The sequence below is a fragment of the Sinocyclocheilus grahami genome, unplaced genomic scaffold (genome assembly GCF_001515645.1).
Source record: "Sinocyclocheilus grahami isolate Dianchi unplaced genomic scaffold, SAMN03320097.WGS_v1.1 scaffold462.1, whole genome shotgun sequence".
Classification (NCBI taxonomy): Eukaryota; Metazoa; Chordata; class Actinopteri; order Cypriniformes; family Cyprinidae; genus Sinocyclocheilus; species Sinocyclocheilus grahami.
In genome coordinates this window covers 1,807,086-1,824,367 of record NW_015505641.1, presented here as the reverse complement: position 1 = coordinate 1,824,367, position 17,282 = coordinate 1,807,086, and the positions used below count along the sequence as shown (strand labels likewise).

At 36.2% G+C, this 17,282-nt stretch overlaps 1 protein-coding gene across 1 annotated transcript in view; it reads left to right on the top strand.

The window, feature by feature from the left end:
- The window catches only part of LOC107552970 (myotubularin-related protein 13-like), a 166,719-nt gene that overhangs the window by 88,506 nt on the left and 60,931 nt on the right, over positions 1 to 17,282 (top strand). Inside the window, exons 10-15 of the mRNA XM_016235031.1 lie at positions 1,096 to 1,173; positions 4,913 to 5,041; positions 8,237 to 8,335; positions 8,846 to 9,050; positions 10,058 to 10,167; positions 10,939 to 11,088. Of these exons, the coding sequence (XP_016090517.1) occupies positions 1,096 to 1,173; positions 4,913 to 5,041; positions 8,237 to 8,335; positions 8,846 to 9,050; positions 10,058 to 10,167; positions 10,939 to 11,088 (771 nt within the window). The remainder of the gene's footprint in view (positions 1 to 1,095; positions 1,174 to 4,912; positions 5,042 to 8,236; positions 8,336 to 8,845; positions 9,051 to 10,057; positions 10,168 to 10,938; positions 11,089 to 17,282) is intronic.

The following is a 17,282-nucleotide window of genomic DNA, read 5'->3' as shown; positions in this document are numbered from 1 at the left end:
GTCTGCCTTCAGTCGTGTTTTCACACAAAACGAAACCTACTCTGTGTAAGACTCAATTTTGCTCAACGCTTAGCAGTATTAACCATGAGTTTTTCAAATCACGATAATCAAATACGGGTTTAATAATAATTAAAATACTAAACGGGATACCTAAAATAACCTCATGGCTGATATGTCAAAATAAATAATTAATTTGCATTGGAGGTGGTGGGACATCTTTCTATACTAGCTCACTCTGATTGGATGAAAAGTATGTCTTGGCGAGCTACCTCCAATCAGGTCACAAGCTACTGGCAGCTCGTGAGCAACAAGTTGGAGACCCCTGCTGTAGTTTATGCACTGCACCCAGAAAACACATCTCAAACTGATTTTGAGCTAAAATAGTAAGTGAAAGCTCAGATTGTATTGAAAAATAAACTTTCAAACAATCAGTAATTAACAGAAAAAATAGTAATGCGCCATTCTAACCCAAATTTACAGTCGAATTAAAAAGTCTAACAGATGTGTAACGATAAAATTCTACTTATGGTGCCAAAAGCGACTAATTATATTGTTTTTGTTAATTTGGTAAGGTTGTTTATGAGGGGGAAAAATACTTTTCCATGCTCTTGAGGAATTTTTTTTGGAGATATGTGTTTTTCTTCTGTCACCAATGATGTGAAGATAAGATATGACTCGAGCCAGATCATACATACTTGAGCTCTTTAGATTTGGGCCAATAAGCAACCACCTACAAACCATCCTGAACTCTAACAAGCACATAGCAAAGCCCTGGTAACCAACCACAACACCTTAATACCAAGGTGGCCAGGTTCGCAGAGAATTCACCATTCCATTTTATTGAAAATTACTAGCTATTTCCATTTGCTTCCACTAGTGTTGCAGAAAAACGTAATACTTCAAATTTCATAAACGTTCTTCTTCAGTAGCTAATCTGTACTTTCAAAATATACATAGCCTCTTGTGGTGTTTTTTTACACAGGTTTGAAAGATGAATCTGACTGGATACATTCCATAAGCTATATTTGCACCATTTGTCTTGTTCCCTCAGATAGCGGGATATTTCCTCACTGTAAATACCTTCTTTGTCTGCAGGTTTTGCACCCAGATCTGGAAGGAGCAGATAATGCCTTCCCACCCCCTCGTTCTGCTCCATCCAACCTCAAACTGCTGGTAAGAGCCTGGTTTGTCTATTTTCGCTTTTACAATCTCGCAAAGTTACATATGAATTTTGCAAAATGTGTGGCTGGCATTCATGTGGCCAATATGGGAGTCTCTTATTGGGCCTTCAGGGGGCTGAAATATCTATTCATTAAAGGAGTTTGAACTCCCATCCCAGTTGGTGGCGCTATAACTTTAACTCATCATAGTTACATCTATGTGATCAGCCTCATACAACGAACAAACTGCTGAAGTTTCATCAAAATCAGTCAATGTATGCTGAAGTTATAACACACTTCCCGTTTGTCATTTTTCACCATAAATTCATCACCTCACCACGGCCAGACCATTCGAAATATTAAAAATCCCTTCGCAATTTTGCATCCTCAGTGTCTTGAGATCATGTCGACCAAGTTTTTCAAACAATCCACTAGGGGTGGCCCCGTCTAAGGATTTTCATAGTCGAATAGGAATTTTCTAATCTTGCCAATATTCAACTGATAGTCGAATCATATGTTTGGGGGCGGGGCAAAAGACATTACCAAGAGTCAAGTCAGACATTCGACAGTCATAATTACTTGATAATGCCTCATTTGCGTATTGTAACATAAAATTTAATAAAACTTATAATACAAAACAATTGTCTTAATGTACTGTGATTAATCGACTGGGGAAGTGTATTATTATTATTATAAATTTTTAATTTTTTTACCCTATTCACAAGTAGTGTTTTGATTGATTTAACAGAGTCTAGACCAGTTTTGAGAACCTGATCTACTGATCTACTAAAATATCAAAACAATGATTTGTTTATGAATATCCAAAAACCGTTCACAGTTTAGGTTCCTCAGTGTTTTGGCATCATGTTGACAAAGTTTGGTGTAAATCATATGACAGCAATTGGAGGAGTATATAGAAAAATTATTTTAAAGTTTGAAGCGTTACCATGGCATTCCCAACACTTCATTTAAGATATCAAGAATCCCTAACCCAGTTTTGATATTATTCTGATGAAATATGAAGCAAATCGAGTAAAAATAAGAGCGCGATTTCAAATTTGTAAAATGTCACACTTCCTGCTGCCAGTTGGTGGCGCTATAACTTTAACTCATCATAGTTACATCTATGTGATCAGCCTCATACAACGAACAAACTGCTGAAGTTTCATCAAAATCAGTCAATGTATGCTGAAGTTATAACACACTTCCCGTTTGTCATTTTTCACCATAAATTCATCACCTCACCACGGCCAAACCATTCGAAATATTAAAAATCCCTTCGCAATTTTGCATCCTCAGTGTCTTGAGATCATGTCGACCAAGTTTTTCAAACAATCCACTAGGGGTGGCCCCGTCTAAGGATTTTCATAGTCGAATAGGAATTTTCTAATCTTGCCAATATTCAACTGATAGTCGAATCATATGTTTGGGGGCGGGGCAAAAGACATTACCAAGAGTCAAGTCAGACATTCGACAGTCATAATTACGTTAACACACAGGGAAAATGTGTTACGGACGCCTCGCAGATACAAAAGGGGGAAAAATGTTTTATGTTGTGATTAAAAGATAATTAACATTAAACGTAAGCTAAACACTAAGAATTCACAACATTTTTTACAATAGTGCTCTCATTATAACGTTATGTATATGACAGTAGTTATTAATGTTCTGCATTTCTGTTTTGAGCTGCGCGCGCTGAAGATAACCAGTAGAATGAAGCATTTGATGGCAGGTTTTTAATCAATGGGATTTAACTCATCATTTATCTCATATAGAATACGCTTCGTTATTTATACAACATAACGTTAATATTACGACTTATAGGCTATCTGCACAAAATGCCCCGAATGCATGAATGAACTCCTTTTGTGGATGCGTTCTTCAAGCAACAACGTGCAGAAACACAGCAACTAAACTCAAAAAATTCACAGCGTTTTATTATAATAGTGTTCTCATTATAATTATGTATGACAGACCCAGTCATAGTTATTCATATTCTGCATTGTTGTTTGTCCTGCTCGCGCTGGCGCAGAAGAGATAATCACCGTAGTACTACAATGAAGCACTTTATTGCAGCGCAACTCAACCAAATGCATCCTATACGAGATAAATAATATATACACGATATATATAAACCGGCTGAAATGTTTTGAAATCACTTGTACCCTACCTGATGGAAAAAAATCCAGTCTTTCACTCTTCCTGTGTCAATTTGAGTCTTGTTAAAGTTTTAAATCCCTGCCGCCTAGATGCTCCTCTGTCGGTGACGGATTATGGAAAGTGAAACTTAAATCTAGGGGTGGTTGGATTTATTCACGCACGTTAAAATATTTATTTGAAGCTTCTTTCTTTTCAGATTCTTATTTACAGCATTATTTTAATAGGCTGTATATTAACTTATTGGGAGAAAACCAGTAGTTCTATGTGAAATCAGACATTTGAGCCACCCCCCATATAGCCAAAATGGCATTATCATAACACCCCGCGAATATTCGACTGTGAGATTGGTAGTCGAATCAGGCTCCTCCTATCGAAGCATTGAATCTTCGACTATTTGGGGTCACCCCTACAATCCACAATAGCTGACTTCCTGTTGGGTGGAGCACTGACTGTCAGCACTAAAGTCATTCGGGCTGATGAGATCTATATGTGTATGAATTTTGGTGACTGTAGGTGAAACGGTATGTGCTACAGAGCTTGTTGAAAATGGCCTTATAAAAGGGCCGGTGACCACCCCATGCGACCTTCTGCATGGCCCTGATTGCCGCAGATTCCAACGTGTGCCAATTTTCAGGAACTTTTGAGCATGTTAAGGGCCCCAAAAAGCCACGAATATTAAAAAAAAATAAAAATGGCAAAATCCTTAGAAAAACAATAGGGCCCTTCGCCCTTTATGGGCTTGGGCCCGAATAACACACCTGATGTGTATTGTTTGTTCATTTTGTTGAATTATAGTTAAAGAATTATATACATTGCCATCTTGCTCTGAGTGATTTGAACACACCTGGCATCATAGATTATGACTACCAAACTTGTAAATATGACGAGTTTAGTAGTTTGTACAAACAATTCTGATTGGTTTGAAATACAGCATTGTTTACCTTAACGTTACCTTAACTCAAGGCAGCATGCACTTGTACAAACACCTCTCATAAACACAGTGGGTTTGGGTCTCAGCCAGAGAATGAAAGAATAATCTCAATGAACTCGCTAGATAAGCACTGAGCTTTGCCTCGTCCACGCTTTGCTTTGAAGTGCCTGGGTGCAAACGTAAGCACTCATGCCGATGGTATCGCAGTTAGTTTGTTTAAAACACTTTGGTCCGTCGGATTGTCCTTGCAATGAGCCATATGAAAAGTATCAAACTTGTATTCGCAAGTGTTATTCCACCCCCCAACCTGTTTTTGTTTGTGTCGGCCGATGTCTCTGTGACAACGTCTCAATACGACCCTCATAAAGCACCCCACATGGCTCAGATTATGGTACAAGAATGCTTCACATCTCGAAACTGAGCAACTTCATAATTTGCTGGCTAATGCTGCAGGGCATCTGTTTAAAATATACGTATGCCCATCTCATTTGATGTATCTGGTGATGCAGATAACGGACGTCTGACTTTGTTTCTTCTGGAAGTTGTTTTGTTTAGAAAAATCTCTGCAACATTTGAATTAAACTTGGCTGCTGGGTTTGAAGTGGAAGTTTAGCAGATGCCATGATTTTTGTTTGATCGTTGACCTTCTTTTCCCTGATAGGCTGCCTTCCTGGGCCAGCGGGGCCTGATAGAAAATGACTTCCTGACCAAGGTGTTGGATGGCATGGCCTTTGCGGGATTCGTGTCTGAACGGGGACCTCCATACAGAGCCTGTGATCTGTTCGATGAGGTGCAGTACATCTTTATCAGAGCCCACTAAGTGACAGGGGTGTAGAATTAATAGATAATTAATGGGCACTCTCCAAATGCGAGGGCTGTTTGTGAAAGTAAGAAACATGATAAAGGTGCCTTTTAAGTTTAATTCAGCCATTTACAGTGAAAAAAGCAATTCCAGAATGCAATGCGAGAAAAGTCTGTACAAGATGGTGGAGAAAGCAGGAAAAAAACATCAAAACTGAAAAATTATTCCAAACTACAAGCAGTGACAGAAATTAACTTATCAATTAAGGTACAATATTTGGCCCCTTAAATTGATTTCCAAATTAAATTGATATTTTGCCTATTAACTTTTCTAACCCGTTTAAATGTATGATGCTATACATTTAAATTAGTATACGTTCATCTCTCCTTTTCCGTGTGCATATCCACGCTATCCAAAGTGAAGAAGAATCGTGACAATGACAAGAAAGGTAGCCATTTTTGCTTATGTCCCAGCGTTTTAGCTCATCATTCTTCCAAAAAGAGCAAGTCCTGTTCACATATAAGCACAACCCTTATAAAAAAGAAATGGAATGCTACATAAGACTACTTATTACAGATATAGTATACCTTAAAAGAATATACTAATGTGCAAAATGAATGTAATGTTTGTTAATTGTATGCTAATTGCATTTAAATGAAAATGTATTATAGTTTAAATTTATATGAAATTAGTTGAACAGAGTATTTTTTGACCCACTAAGGAGGTCTTAGATACTACTTTATATGTAATTTCACAAATATATTGTCTTTGAAATATGATTAAAGTGTACTGCTGAATGTACTGACATACATTTATGCAGTGCTGGATAGATTAATTGTAGTCCATTATTGATTCCAAATTACAAAACAAAAAATTGTAGTTCGTAACATAATCCATTACATTACACTTTTTAGGTAATATAATTGTTAAATGATTTTATGAGATTGTTTACAATATTGAATATAGAAACATTAAATGCTTTAAATATGAAACTTAAAAAGCCAGTAAGTGCTGGCAAGTCATTATCTTAATTAGTGAATCATTGATTCGTTCATTCAGCCGTTTCGTTCAAAACGGCTTATTCATTCAGGAATGAAGCAAGTGACTGTCTTTATGAATGGATTACTGAATCATAGACTTAATTCATTCAAAAACACTGAATCGTTCAGGAACAAAAAAAACACAGTGTTGACTCTGTTTAGAGCTATTATCGTTGGTGGAATAAGGGGTGGGCGATGTTCCCTAAATATCATATCACGATCTTACACAAAATCACGATCGACGATCTTTCCAATTTTTAGATGTACTATTGAGAATATCCAAAGTGGAATAAGCCTATGACTTAAACAACCAAAATTGACATTAAAACCTGAGTTAAACTTTAAAACAATGCATCACTGTATGAATCAAATATACATTGATTCTTATTAAAGTTATACATTTAAGAGCAGTGAGTGATTTTCTCTCTTTTGTTGTTTGATTAACATTAATGACACAGACAGCAGTAGGTTTATTAGGCTGCTGTCTCTTTAAGAATGCACGGATCTAATACACTGACACACATCCGATTTCTTTCCCAATTGTTTATGTTTGCTTAAGACAAAGCTGACTGTCTTTATGCCAAGACAGACATTTTGACATGTTATTGTGTATATTTGACCATTTGACTCCACGTATACTTTGCTTGTTCGGTTTAGCTCCACCTCAGAAGGCGCCTGGGGAACAGTCTCTCTCGCAGTTAATGCGCTTTTAATAGTTCTCTTTTTAAATTAAAGCATGTCCCATTGACATTAAAACCTGAGTTAAACTTTAAAACAATGCATCACTGTATGAATCAAATATACATTGATTCTTATTAAAGTTATACATTTAAGAGCAGTGAGTGATTTTCTCTCTTTTGTTGTTTGATTAACATTAATGACACAGACAGCAGTAGGTTTATTAGGCTGCTGTCTCTTTAAGAATGCACGGATCTAATACACTTGACACACATCCGATTTCTTTCCCAATTGTTTATGTTTGCTTAAGACATAACTGACTGTCTTTATGCCAAGACAGACATTTTGACATGTTATTGTGTATATTTGACCATTTGACTCCACGTATACTTTGCTTGTTCGGTTTAGCTCCACCTCAGAAGGCGCCTGGGGAACAGTCTCTCTCGCAGTTAATGCTCTTTTAATAGTTCTCTTTTTAAATTAAAGCATGTCCCACAATAGACTGCATTTTACGACAGTCACATTGCATGATTGGACTGATTTGGACTTTAAGTTTAGGAGAGGCGAAAGCACAATGCTTGAAATGATTGGAACAGCTTGCGGCACAAATCGAAACTTTGATTCATCGCAGTACTACTGCTAGCTCGCGTTGAGTTTTTTATTTATTTATTTATTTATTTTTTTTTTTAAGTACGTCACCATGCATGAAAGACACATGATAGAGATGCCTAGTATAATTTGACCAGCCACAGTCATCTAATGGGCAGTTATTGCTGTAGTCTTAACATTATTATGAGGACATACAAGATCACGATCTCTATGGTTCACTTGAAAAGTACATCGTAGATGTCTTCAAGATTGATCACGATATAAAATTGCCAGATCACCCACCCCTAGGTGAAACAGAACAAAACTTCAATATTGTGTATAAAATGTATTTCACTAAATAGTGCATGAGTAAGCAAAGTGAGATGCACCAAAAATCCTTAGAGATTCATGTCTCCTCTGATATGATTCATTTCCTCCTCTGATATGATTCATTTCAGTTAGGATGCTGCCTATGTAGGCAGTAGACAGCAAGCAAACTTGCTAGGTGTTAAAACAGAGCCCATTTTTAATGGATGCATTCGTGTCTTCAGAATATTTTTGAAAATAAGGATGAATTGTACCAAAAAATTCTGATGGAATCTGAATGAAATTTGTGACCGTTTCGTCATGTACTGTATGGCACGATTCAGTAAACAACTGTAATAAGATCGAATCATTGTTAGAGCAAATATTTACTCTCCTACTAGATAACATCATTCCACAAGAAGAAGATGATACATGCATGACTCAGTGTAGCTGAGTGAAATTGCAGCTATTGTTCTGGGTAGTGTTAAGGTGGAAAAACTGATTTTTTGTGCTCACTGTAACCACAGATTCATGGGTTCGTACATTAAACTGCTCTGTTTCTGTTTTGTAGCTGGTGGCCTTAGATGTAGACTGCTTTAAGGAGGAAGAAGAGAACCTGGTCAAGTTCCAGAAGCGCTTGAGAGACCTGTCCGAGCAGCTTTACAAAAACGTAAGCACATGACGCCATCTCTAATATCAGTTCCTTCAGGTGCTTGAACTTCAGTGGCTGCTGTTTGATGCATGTGTTCTCTGACCTTCTGTTTTTGCCAAGACTTCTCCCTTGTCACATTTGATGGATTTTATTAAGAGCTAAGGCTTCTTTAAAGGTGAACTCTGCAATTTTTTTCCTTATTAAAAAGTTTTACACTTAAAGACTGAATAGTACTTTTGAGGAATATTTTGTGAATGATGTACACTCACGTGAGAGCGGGTCACCTTTTGGGGGCGACCGTGTTGAGATCACATGACCTATCAAATACTGCTCAGTTTATTCCGGGTGTTGTAAATTTTCACTCGCAGTATACAACAGCATGAATGACTGCGAAAAGCACATTTTCACAGTGGAGGTTGTAGTACTCACAGAGTTATGCTCTTGATGAGTGATGGTGAACTTTTTCCAGATTTCACAAGCTCCAGAAACGCTGGAGTTTAGACAGTTGTTTTGTCTTGCGTTCTGTAGGAGAGCCCGAACCCCCACATGGCCTTCCAGAAAGTGCCTCGGCCCACTGAGGGCTCACACCTGCGGGTGCATGTGGTACCCTTTTCCTTGTTGGAGGAGGACAGGGTGGAGGAGTTGATACAGGCGGGCCTGGCCAAGCAGCACGCCGCCCCTATCAGTACCCGTCCAGAGAGGAAGTGTGTGGTGCCCGCCGGACCCCCTGTGGGTGAGTGAAAATAATATTATTGCACAACTATATAGACTATTATTTATACTTACACTATTTTTACACTACTGGTCAAAAGTGTGCAATGATTAAGATTAGTTTTTGTTTTTGAAAGAAGCCTCTTACCTTATAAGATGCTTATAAATAGCATTTATTTGATAAAAAATACAGAAAAACTGTAATTTTTTGTGAAATATTATTACAAATTAAACTTTTCTGTTTTAATATATTAAAAATCTGAATCTGTCTAATATGCCAATTTGGTGCTCAGTTATTATCAATTATTGGTGCTGAGTAGTTAATAATGGTTCTTATTGTTCTTTTTCCTGTTTAATATTTTTGTGATACATTTTTAAGGATTTTTTTATTAATAGAATGTTCGAAAGAACAGCATTTATTTGAAATTTATTTGAAATAATAATGCATTCCTGCTAAATAAAAGTATTAATTTCTTTTTAAAAGTTATTTTAAGTTGTAATAATATTTCACAGTATTACTGTTTTTACAGTTTTGTTTTTTTTAACCGATAAATGCAGACTTTCAAAAACAGTTTTTCCAAACTTTTGACTGGCAGTGTGTTGGCAATGCTAAATGCTAAGGATTTTAATTGATTAAATTTATAATTTTTTTTAAACATATAAACATTTTAATTATCATAATGTCACTTAACAAATGACTTTAATCTTATGAAAATCAATAAATAAGTTGTTATAATTATTACCAAATAACAACATGTAAAGAAAATTCACTTATTGACGGTAACATTGATTAAGTTTAATTTAGGTTAATAAAATACGGGTTTTTAACTTACATTGATGTTTTTTTTGTTACACTTTTGACCTGTTATAATAGCAATAAGCCACTTGAGATGGTGTGTAACACTGATTTTTATCACAGTTAAGGGGTTTACAGTATAAACACTCCTCTTTGTGTTGTGCGTAATAATACCGCTTAACTATGGTTAAGTCACTGTAATGCATTGTTACCGGTTGTTGTCTTTTATACAGTGTCTATCATGGGCAAACCCAGCTCGGTTTTTAACAGCGCTCGTAGACTGGAGGTGGTCCGGACGTGCATCGGTTTCATCTTCGACAACAAGACTCTGGAGACAGAGAAGGTGATGCAATCATCTCTGTGATGACAGAAGGATTAAACCCACACATTCACTTGCACATCTGGAAAAAGACAGCATGCAGATTAGCATGCATTAGTGATGGCATTCGCAGCACGATAAAGCAAAGCTCTCCAGCTGCAAGTCGTACAAACGTAGGAGGAAAGGGGTGAACAAACAGTCACGCATATTCTTCTAATTTCCCTGCCCTTATCACTAATACTAATATTATTCTAACATTAACCATGTCTGGTGTTTGTCTAAAGCATCTTAAAAAAAATTAGGCTAAATAACTTTGTGCAAATTACCTGTAGCAAAGGAAATCTGCTCACAGAGGATGTTTGGAGCCTGCCATCATTTGTGTGTTTGCATTGGAATGGTAGCCAGCTACCTGCACACATTTGAGTTTAAATTGTAGGTTATACAATGCAAGCTTGCATCCCTATACAGTTGTAAAAATGTTGTGCTTGCAGCTTAATAGCTTTTCCGAGCCAGTAAAGACATCACCTCCACACAACCTCTACTCCATCGGCCTGAGTAAACCTGGGCGGAGGGTGCCGCCTCCGTCTAGACATAAAATCTCATCAATAACAACCGTTCTGGAATTTTAACTGTGGGTCAGAGGTCAACTGGCTGGATTTAGCTGGAGTGATTGTGCCCTTTGCATGCATGTACACAAGCGAACCGCTTCTGCATCCAGATGAGGGCAGCCCAGTCTGGCTTAGGTGGATGTGAACACTTGTTTTAGTAATGTCTTGACACTGCTGTTTCTTTCAGGCACTCCCTGCGGCTCTTCGGGCCCTGAAAGGCAAAGCAGCACGCCAGTGCCTGACCGAAGAGCTCAGCCACCGTGTGCAGCAGAACCGTGCTATTCTGGACCACCAGCAGTTTGATCATATCGTTCGCATGATGAACTGCGCTCTACAGGTGGGCATCAGTATTACCAGAATTTATTACCACAGTGATATACAGTATATATATATATATAAGTATCGTATATTTGCAAAATACTGATTATTTTCAAACTGTAGTATTTAGGAGAAAACACTGTATCATCATAAAAAAATGCACAATTAAAATTTTAATTACATAAAAATACTGATTACACTTAAATGTATTTCAAATAAATTTTTGTTTTAATTTGAATTTTTTTTTATTATTTAAAAATATTTAGATGCATTTTATATATATATATATATATATATATATATATATACACACACACACACACACATATTTATTTGTTGTTTATGCACAGGAAACATTTTAGTGCTTTAAACATACTAAAAGAGTTGCAGTTTAACATGTCGAGCACTGTATAGTTATTGTGCAGGTTAGTGGGGGATGAAGAAGGTTTTTTCTTTGTGTCGTGGAAAGAGTCTCTTAAATGTATATTAAGGGGAAACCACAAATTGCCATTTAGGGAAAATCTGCCGCTCTTTGTTCTCCCTTTAAAATACTGCCGATGGGACGTCCTGATAGGATCTGTGACGTAAAGTAGGTTATTAATTACATGCAAAGCTTGGAGTCTTTTTAGAAAGGTAAAAGCAGATTTAGTGTTGAACAAACATCTAGTCTAGTGTGTCCTGTAAGAGGGACGTTTGATGCATATTAAGTTGTTTAGGTTTTGCGTAACTGTGTCTGTCTTGTCATAGCACTTCATGACTTATTTTGTGTTAGTCCATCACATTCCTTTACAAACGGTCATATTGCTATTAATCTCAGAGCAGAGTAGTGTCCCATTGGTAGTTCCTTGTGTTTTACAACTTCACGTTGGTGTGGTTGGGGGGATTTTAATGATGCTGTGCAGTTTAAACAGCTAGCAACTTTTATAGAGTCACTGGACATTCCGAACATACTTTTGTCAAAATAGTACAGACCAGCTTGGGCCGTGGATGTCAACATGCCCTGCTCGGCTGCAGAGGCTCTTTAAAGAAAAATCTACATTTAATGCAGATGAAATGGTTTCGTATAGTTGTGTCATCTGATAGCTTAGCTGTATGCAGGTCTGTAATGTATTGTTTTCCATTGGGAGATGAGAGACATATGTGGAGCAGCTTTCAAAAGATGAAATGCACGTGCTATCAGTTATCAGAGTCTGTAATCAAGATGAGAGACAGAAACAAGCCCCAACAAGAGTGATTTCATCTAGATCTCCAGAGACAAGGACAAAGATTTTTTGACACAGAAAGTTAACAAAATGACATGGAACAGGGATGAAGATAACAAGCTATATGAAGAGCATATGGAGAGTCCACTTGTCTGAAAGTCATTATTTTTTTTAAACCTAACAGAAAAAAATGAGCTCTGACCTAAATATACCAATAGCAATAAATACAGTTGTTGCATCTTTCCCAAAAAGACTCATGGCTGTATTAGATCAAAAGGGTGCTTCTACTAAATACTGAGCAAAGGGTCTGAATACTTAGGACCATGTGATATTTCAGTTTTTCTTTTTTAATAAATCTGCAAAAATGTCAACAATTCTGTGTTTTTCTGTCAATATGGGGTGCTGTGTTTACATTAATGAGGAAAAAAATAAACTTAAATGATTTTAGCAAATGGCTGCAATATAACAAAGAGTTAAACATTTAAGGGGGTCTGAATACTTTCCGTACCCCCTGTATATATATTAAAACTGTGTTTTTTTTACAGCTTTTGTCAAAGACAAAAAAGGGTTTAATCATAAAAACAATAAGTGTAATTCTGCTTTAAATTGTTGTTGTTGTTCCCAAAAAAAATATAAAAGTTTTCTGTTTAATTTAATTGCAATTTTGTTTTTGTTTTTCAGAGCAAAAAATAAATACCATACATTTTTCCCTGATTTACAGAAGAGACCCACTAAAATGTCATTCAGTGTAACATTCCTGTCAGGCATATTTACAACAAAAATCCATTTATGACATATTAAAAGACTAATTACTTTCACCCCAAATACTAATTAGTTGTAATTTAAATTTTTTTTTAATTTGCCACTATCCTAGGTTTTGCCCATTTGTCAGTAAGAATTTTTACTCATTTAAAACACAATCAAATGTAATATGCTCCCTTATTCTTTTATATATTTTAATAATTACAAATCAGAATAAGCATGTTATATATTGTGTTACACTGAATGACAATGTAACATTATTTCAACTAAATTTTAACATTTTATTCTCCAAAAACTTATTTGAAACCTTATAAGTAGACACTTTACTTATATTTAATATGCTTTCTATGGACATAAAATCACTTTTGTAAATTTCTTTTGATGTGGCCATCTCAACGTCTTACATAATTATAATTTTTTTATTGAAAGTACACAGGAAATAACAACTTTACAAAAAAATAAAAAATAAATGTGGGGGGATTTTCCCCCCCTACCTTGTTACACATGGTGTTCCCAGTAATAAATGACTGGCCTACAAAAACTTGCTTATAAATGTCTTGTTATACTATGTTATTACCAAATATTGGATGCAATTTTTTTTATCAACTTGTTTTCTTTCAGCTCAGGTTATCATGATTTTTGCATTTCTTTCTGAAACTGATTGATCATAGGTCTCATTGATCTGAGCTTATGCACCTCAGTCTTTGGGTAAACATTGCCAGAATTATCAAAAAAAATAATGCTTAATATAATTTCACTCGAAAAATAAGGTGTATACACTCAGGTCATTGAGGCCTATGACCAAAGGGTTACAAAAAGTAATACAAAACTAATTGAAAGAAAACCAGTTTTCAAAAAGATTAGAACCAAGATTTGGAGATAATATAACATATTGAGAGATTTACAAACCATTTTTAAAAGGCCAGTCATGTTTGATTGGGAACACCAAATTAGGTTAAAGATTTTCAGCACTGAACAAGGTCTAAAAGGATAGCAGAGACCACAACCATAACTATCACGGCACAGAGGAACGACGTTGTGGGAATCACTGCTAATTAAAACGACAGTCGAAATCCATCCTGCTTTAAAGAGCTTGAGCATTTAAAGCGGCAGTGACATAACTGTGGCGTGCGCTTATAATAAAGAGAATGTTATCATAGTTATAGTTCTTGGTGTGAACGTGCCTTTACAACATGACGTCACTCAGCTTTCTATACAGTTTTTAGAAGGAATATTCTCCTCTTCATTGGATGTAACAGAGATCATCATATCAGAATGACACTGTTACTACCGTACCTGTCGGAAACTTTTTTTATGTTTTATGTAGGACATAGGACATGTGGCTGCAGAGCTGTACTTCTTCATCTTCACTGATGAGCTCACATACATTTTAGGTTCCTGATAGGTATGCGCTGTTTTCAAAGAACAAAATTCCAATTACAGAGCAAATAATGTGAGTTTATAGCTTAAATATTTGATCATCGTTCTCACGAGTTCAGGGAAAGCATCGCAAGAATTTGTTAATCATTTTCATGTGGTAATGTAGCTCTGCTTGTATTGTGCAAAGGCAACAAGCGTTATAAAAGCTCTTCACATTTTCGGGATAGTTTGTCATGACTTGATCTCATGTGTGGCGCCGAGGTCAATGGATTTGTCTCAGATGAGCTGTAAGACCAACAAAAATAGCAGATTGCCTGGACACCCTAATTGCTTTCATATTATTTTGCGGGTGCTCTCATCGCCTTCAATGAAGAGCTACGACAGACAGCAGAGACGCCAGTGATTATTCGAGTTATGTTTTTTGTTATTACAGTACATCTGCACTAAGAATAGCTGGAGATACAGTTGCACAGACACACGGACATTTTAACATATCTGTTTTTGATTTCGTTTTTTCTTTTGTTGCTGTATTAGATTTTTATGTAAACTACGAGTGATGCAACAAACTAGAATTAACTAGAACTAAATGTTCTACACTGCAAAGTGAACGCAGCAATAATAAAGCTGTCTAGTCGTTCACCACATTACGTAACCTAGTTTAATCTAGTTGTCATGCCACGTTACTTTCTGATATGGTGTAAAATGTATATTTAATTACTTTTAATCAGGGCTATTATTGTCCCTGGCCTTGTGACAAGGGGGTTTCACCAAGGTCCTCCTTTCTTACAATTTCTATGTAAACTGCGAGTGGTAAGGGGTTCAGGGAAAAGTTTATAGAAAAAAAGTGTAAAAAATGTAACAAATAAATAATAGAAATATGATAAAAAAAAATAAATAAACAATTTGATTAAAATAGATGAAAATTTGATTAAAAAAATTGTTTGATTAAAAGACTTATATGAGTAAATAAATACATAAATATCATCCAGTACAATACTATAATAAGTAGAAAAATAATGTAACTTAATATTAATATTAGTTCATAAATATTTTCCAAATTAAATTTTAGACATATTTATATCAACTTTCCACAGTATTAATTGAGTGTGTATACAACTATATGGATACCAGACAACCCTGCATTTATTTGGAGATAAATTATCTACAAATAAATGGAGATTTATAATGATTTTTTAATGATTTTTACTTTGTTTGGTCTTCGAAAAGAGGACACAACTAGAAATCAGTGGTTAAGTTGTATTTATAACACTGTTCCAGAACAGTTCAACCCAAATATTCAGATGTGTGCAGCACATTTTATGGAGGACTGCTTCCTGATGGATAGCTGGCCAATCAGAGCACACCTTGCTTTTCAGACCGATGAGCTTTGTAAAAATCGACGCGTTTCAGAAAGGCAGGCCATAGAGGAGAAACAATAATGTACAGTATGTGGAAAATAATGTGTTTTTTTTTTTTTACCTTAAACCGCATAAACACATTTCATTACACCAAATACACAAAATAATGTTCTTATTACATTAGCAGCAAGCGTCATAGGAATATATCACACGCTTGTGACATCCGTTCATTGCTTTTGTTAAAAAAAAGGTTGATGACATTTACTATTTTTTCCCAAGTGTTTGTTATAATATGTAGACAATATAATTGTCTTCCAAATATGCACATGACCTCAGGCGTCTGGACTCTGGTGCCATCTGTTTGAGGTCGGTAGCTTTGCGTACTGCAGTGTGCGACAGATGTGGAAGAAGCTGGCGATCCCAGCGGAGCTAGCCTGATTTTGCGCAACTTCTCGGAAAATCTGAGAGCTGTTAATACATATTTGTTGTGCATTCTTCGGGTGTTTGCTGTTGACGACCGTTGACATAAAGGACACCTCCCGGGTTTAAATACAGACGTAAGAATGGAGCCAGAGTCAGTGCTCTTGAACTGTACTTATCTCGCCAGACAATGAATATGATAGACCTTAATGTTTTTAAAACAATCTCATAACAAGCCCATTAATAAGCCTAATTTACAGAATCTTGTTTTCTTCTGTTTCGTCCAGCTGCTGCGGGTTCTGGATCTGAAAGTTGTGCAAGCCCAGCAGAGGTCTGGCATGTGATGAAGTGGAGATGCACTATGGCATCCCAGTCATTTCCTGTGCCGCAGGGTTATGGGCCAGCTCTGGCCTACTTTATCGGCGGGGGGCCCTTGCAAACACTTACTCAGCCTGTCAGTCACACACACATTTGTTTTATGCTGTCCTGAGGGTGAAGCGAAGCAGATCAGAGCTTTGCACATCCATGCTGCAGGCTGTGGGAGCAATACAGTACAGCAGCCGTTTGCTGAGCTCTGTAATCATTCATTTAAATTAATAGTTCACCAGAAAATAAATGTCCTTTCATCATTTACCCACCCCATGTCATTTCAAATACATGAATTTCTTTCATAACCTGAGGAACACAGATGCACTGTGTGTGTGTGTGTGTGTGTGTGTGTGTGTGTGTTTTAATTACATTTTCAACACAGTTGTAACGTTTATTATTATTTATTAGCTCTAAAAAGGGGAATATTTATGACGAATTATAACTGGTTATGATTCATAATAAATATTTAGATTATATCTTCGAATTAACTGTAGCAGAATCAATATTACAATTATTTGATCTGTCCGTCCACCGAGCAGACAATATAATCATTTATCAATTCAAGGAATATTTATTTTCTGGCCACGGAACAATAAACTGTCCTTCTTTGTACAATGCTAGCAGTAATTCTTAGCCAAATGTAGCAAAGGTTCAAACATTCATTGACTTGGAACTGTGAACAGTAAACAGAAACAATCCGTTGTGAATATAAGGGATTTAAT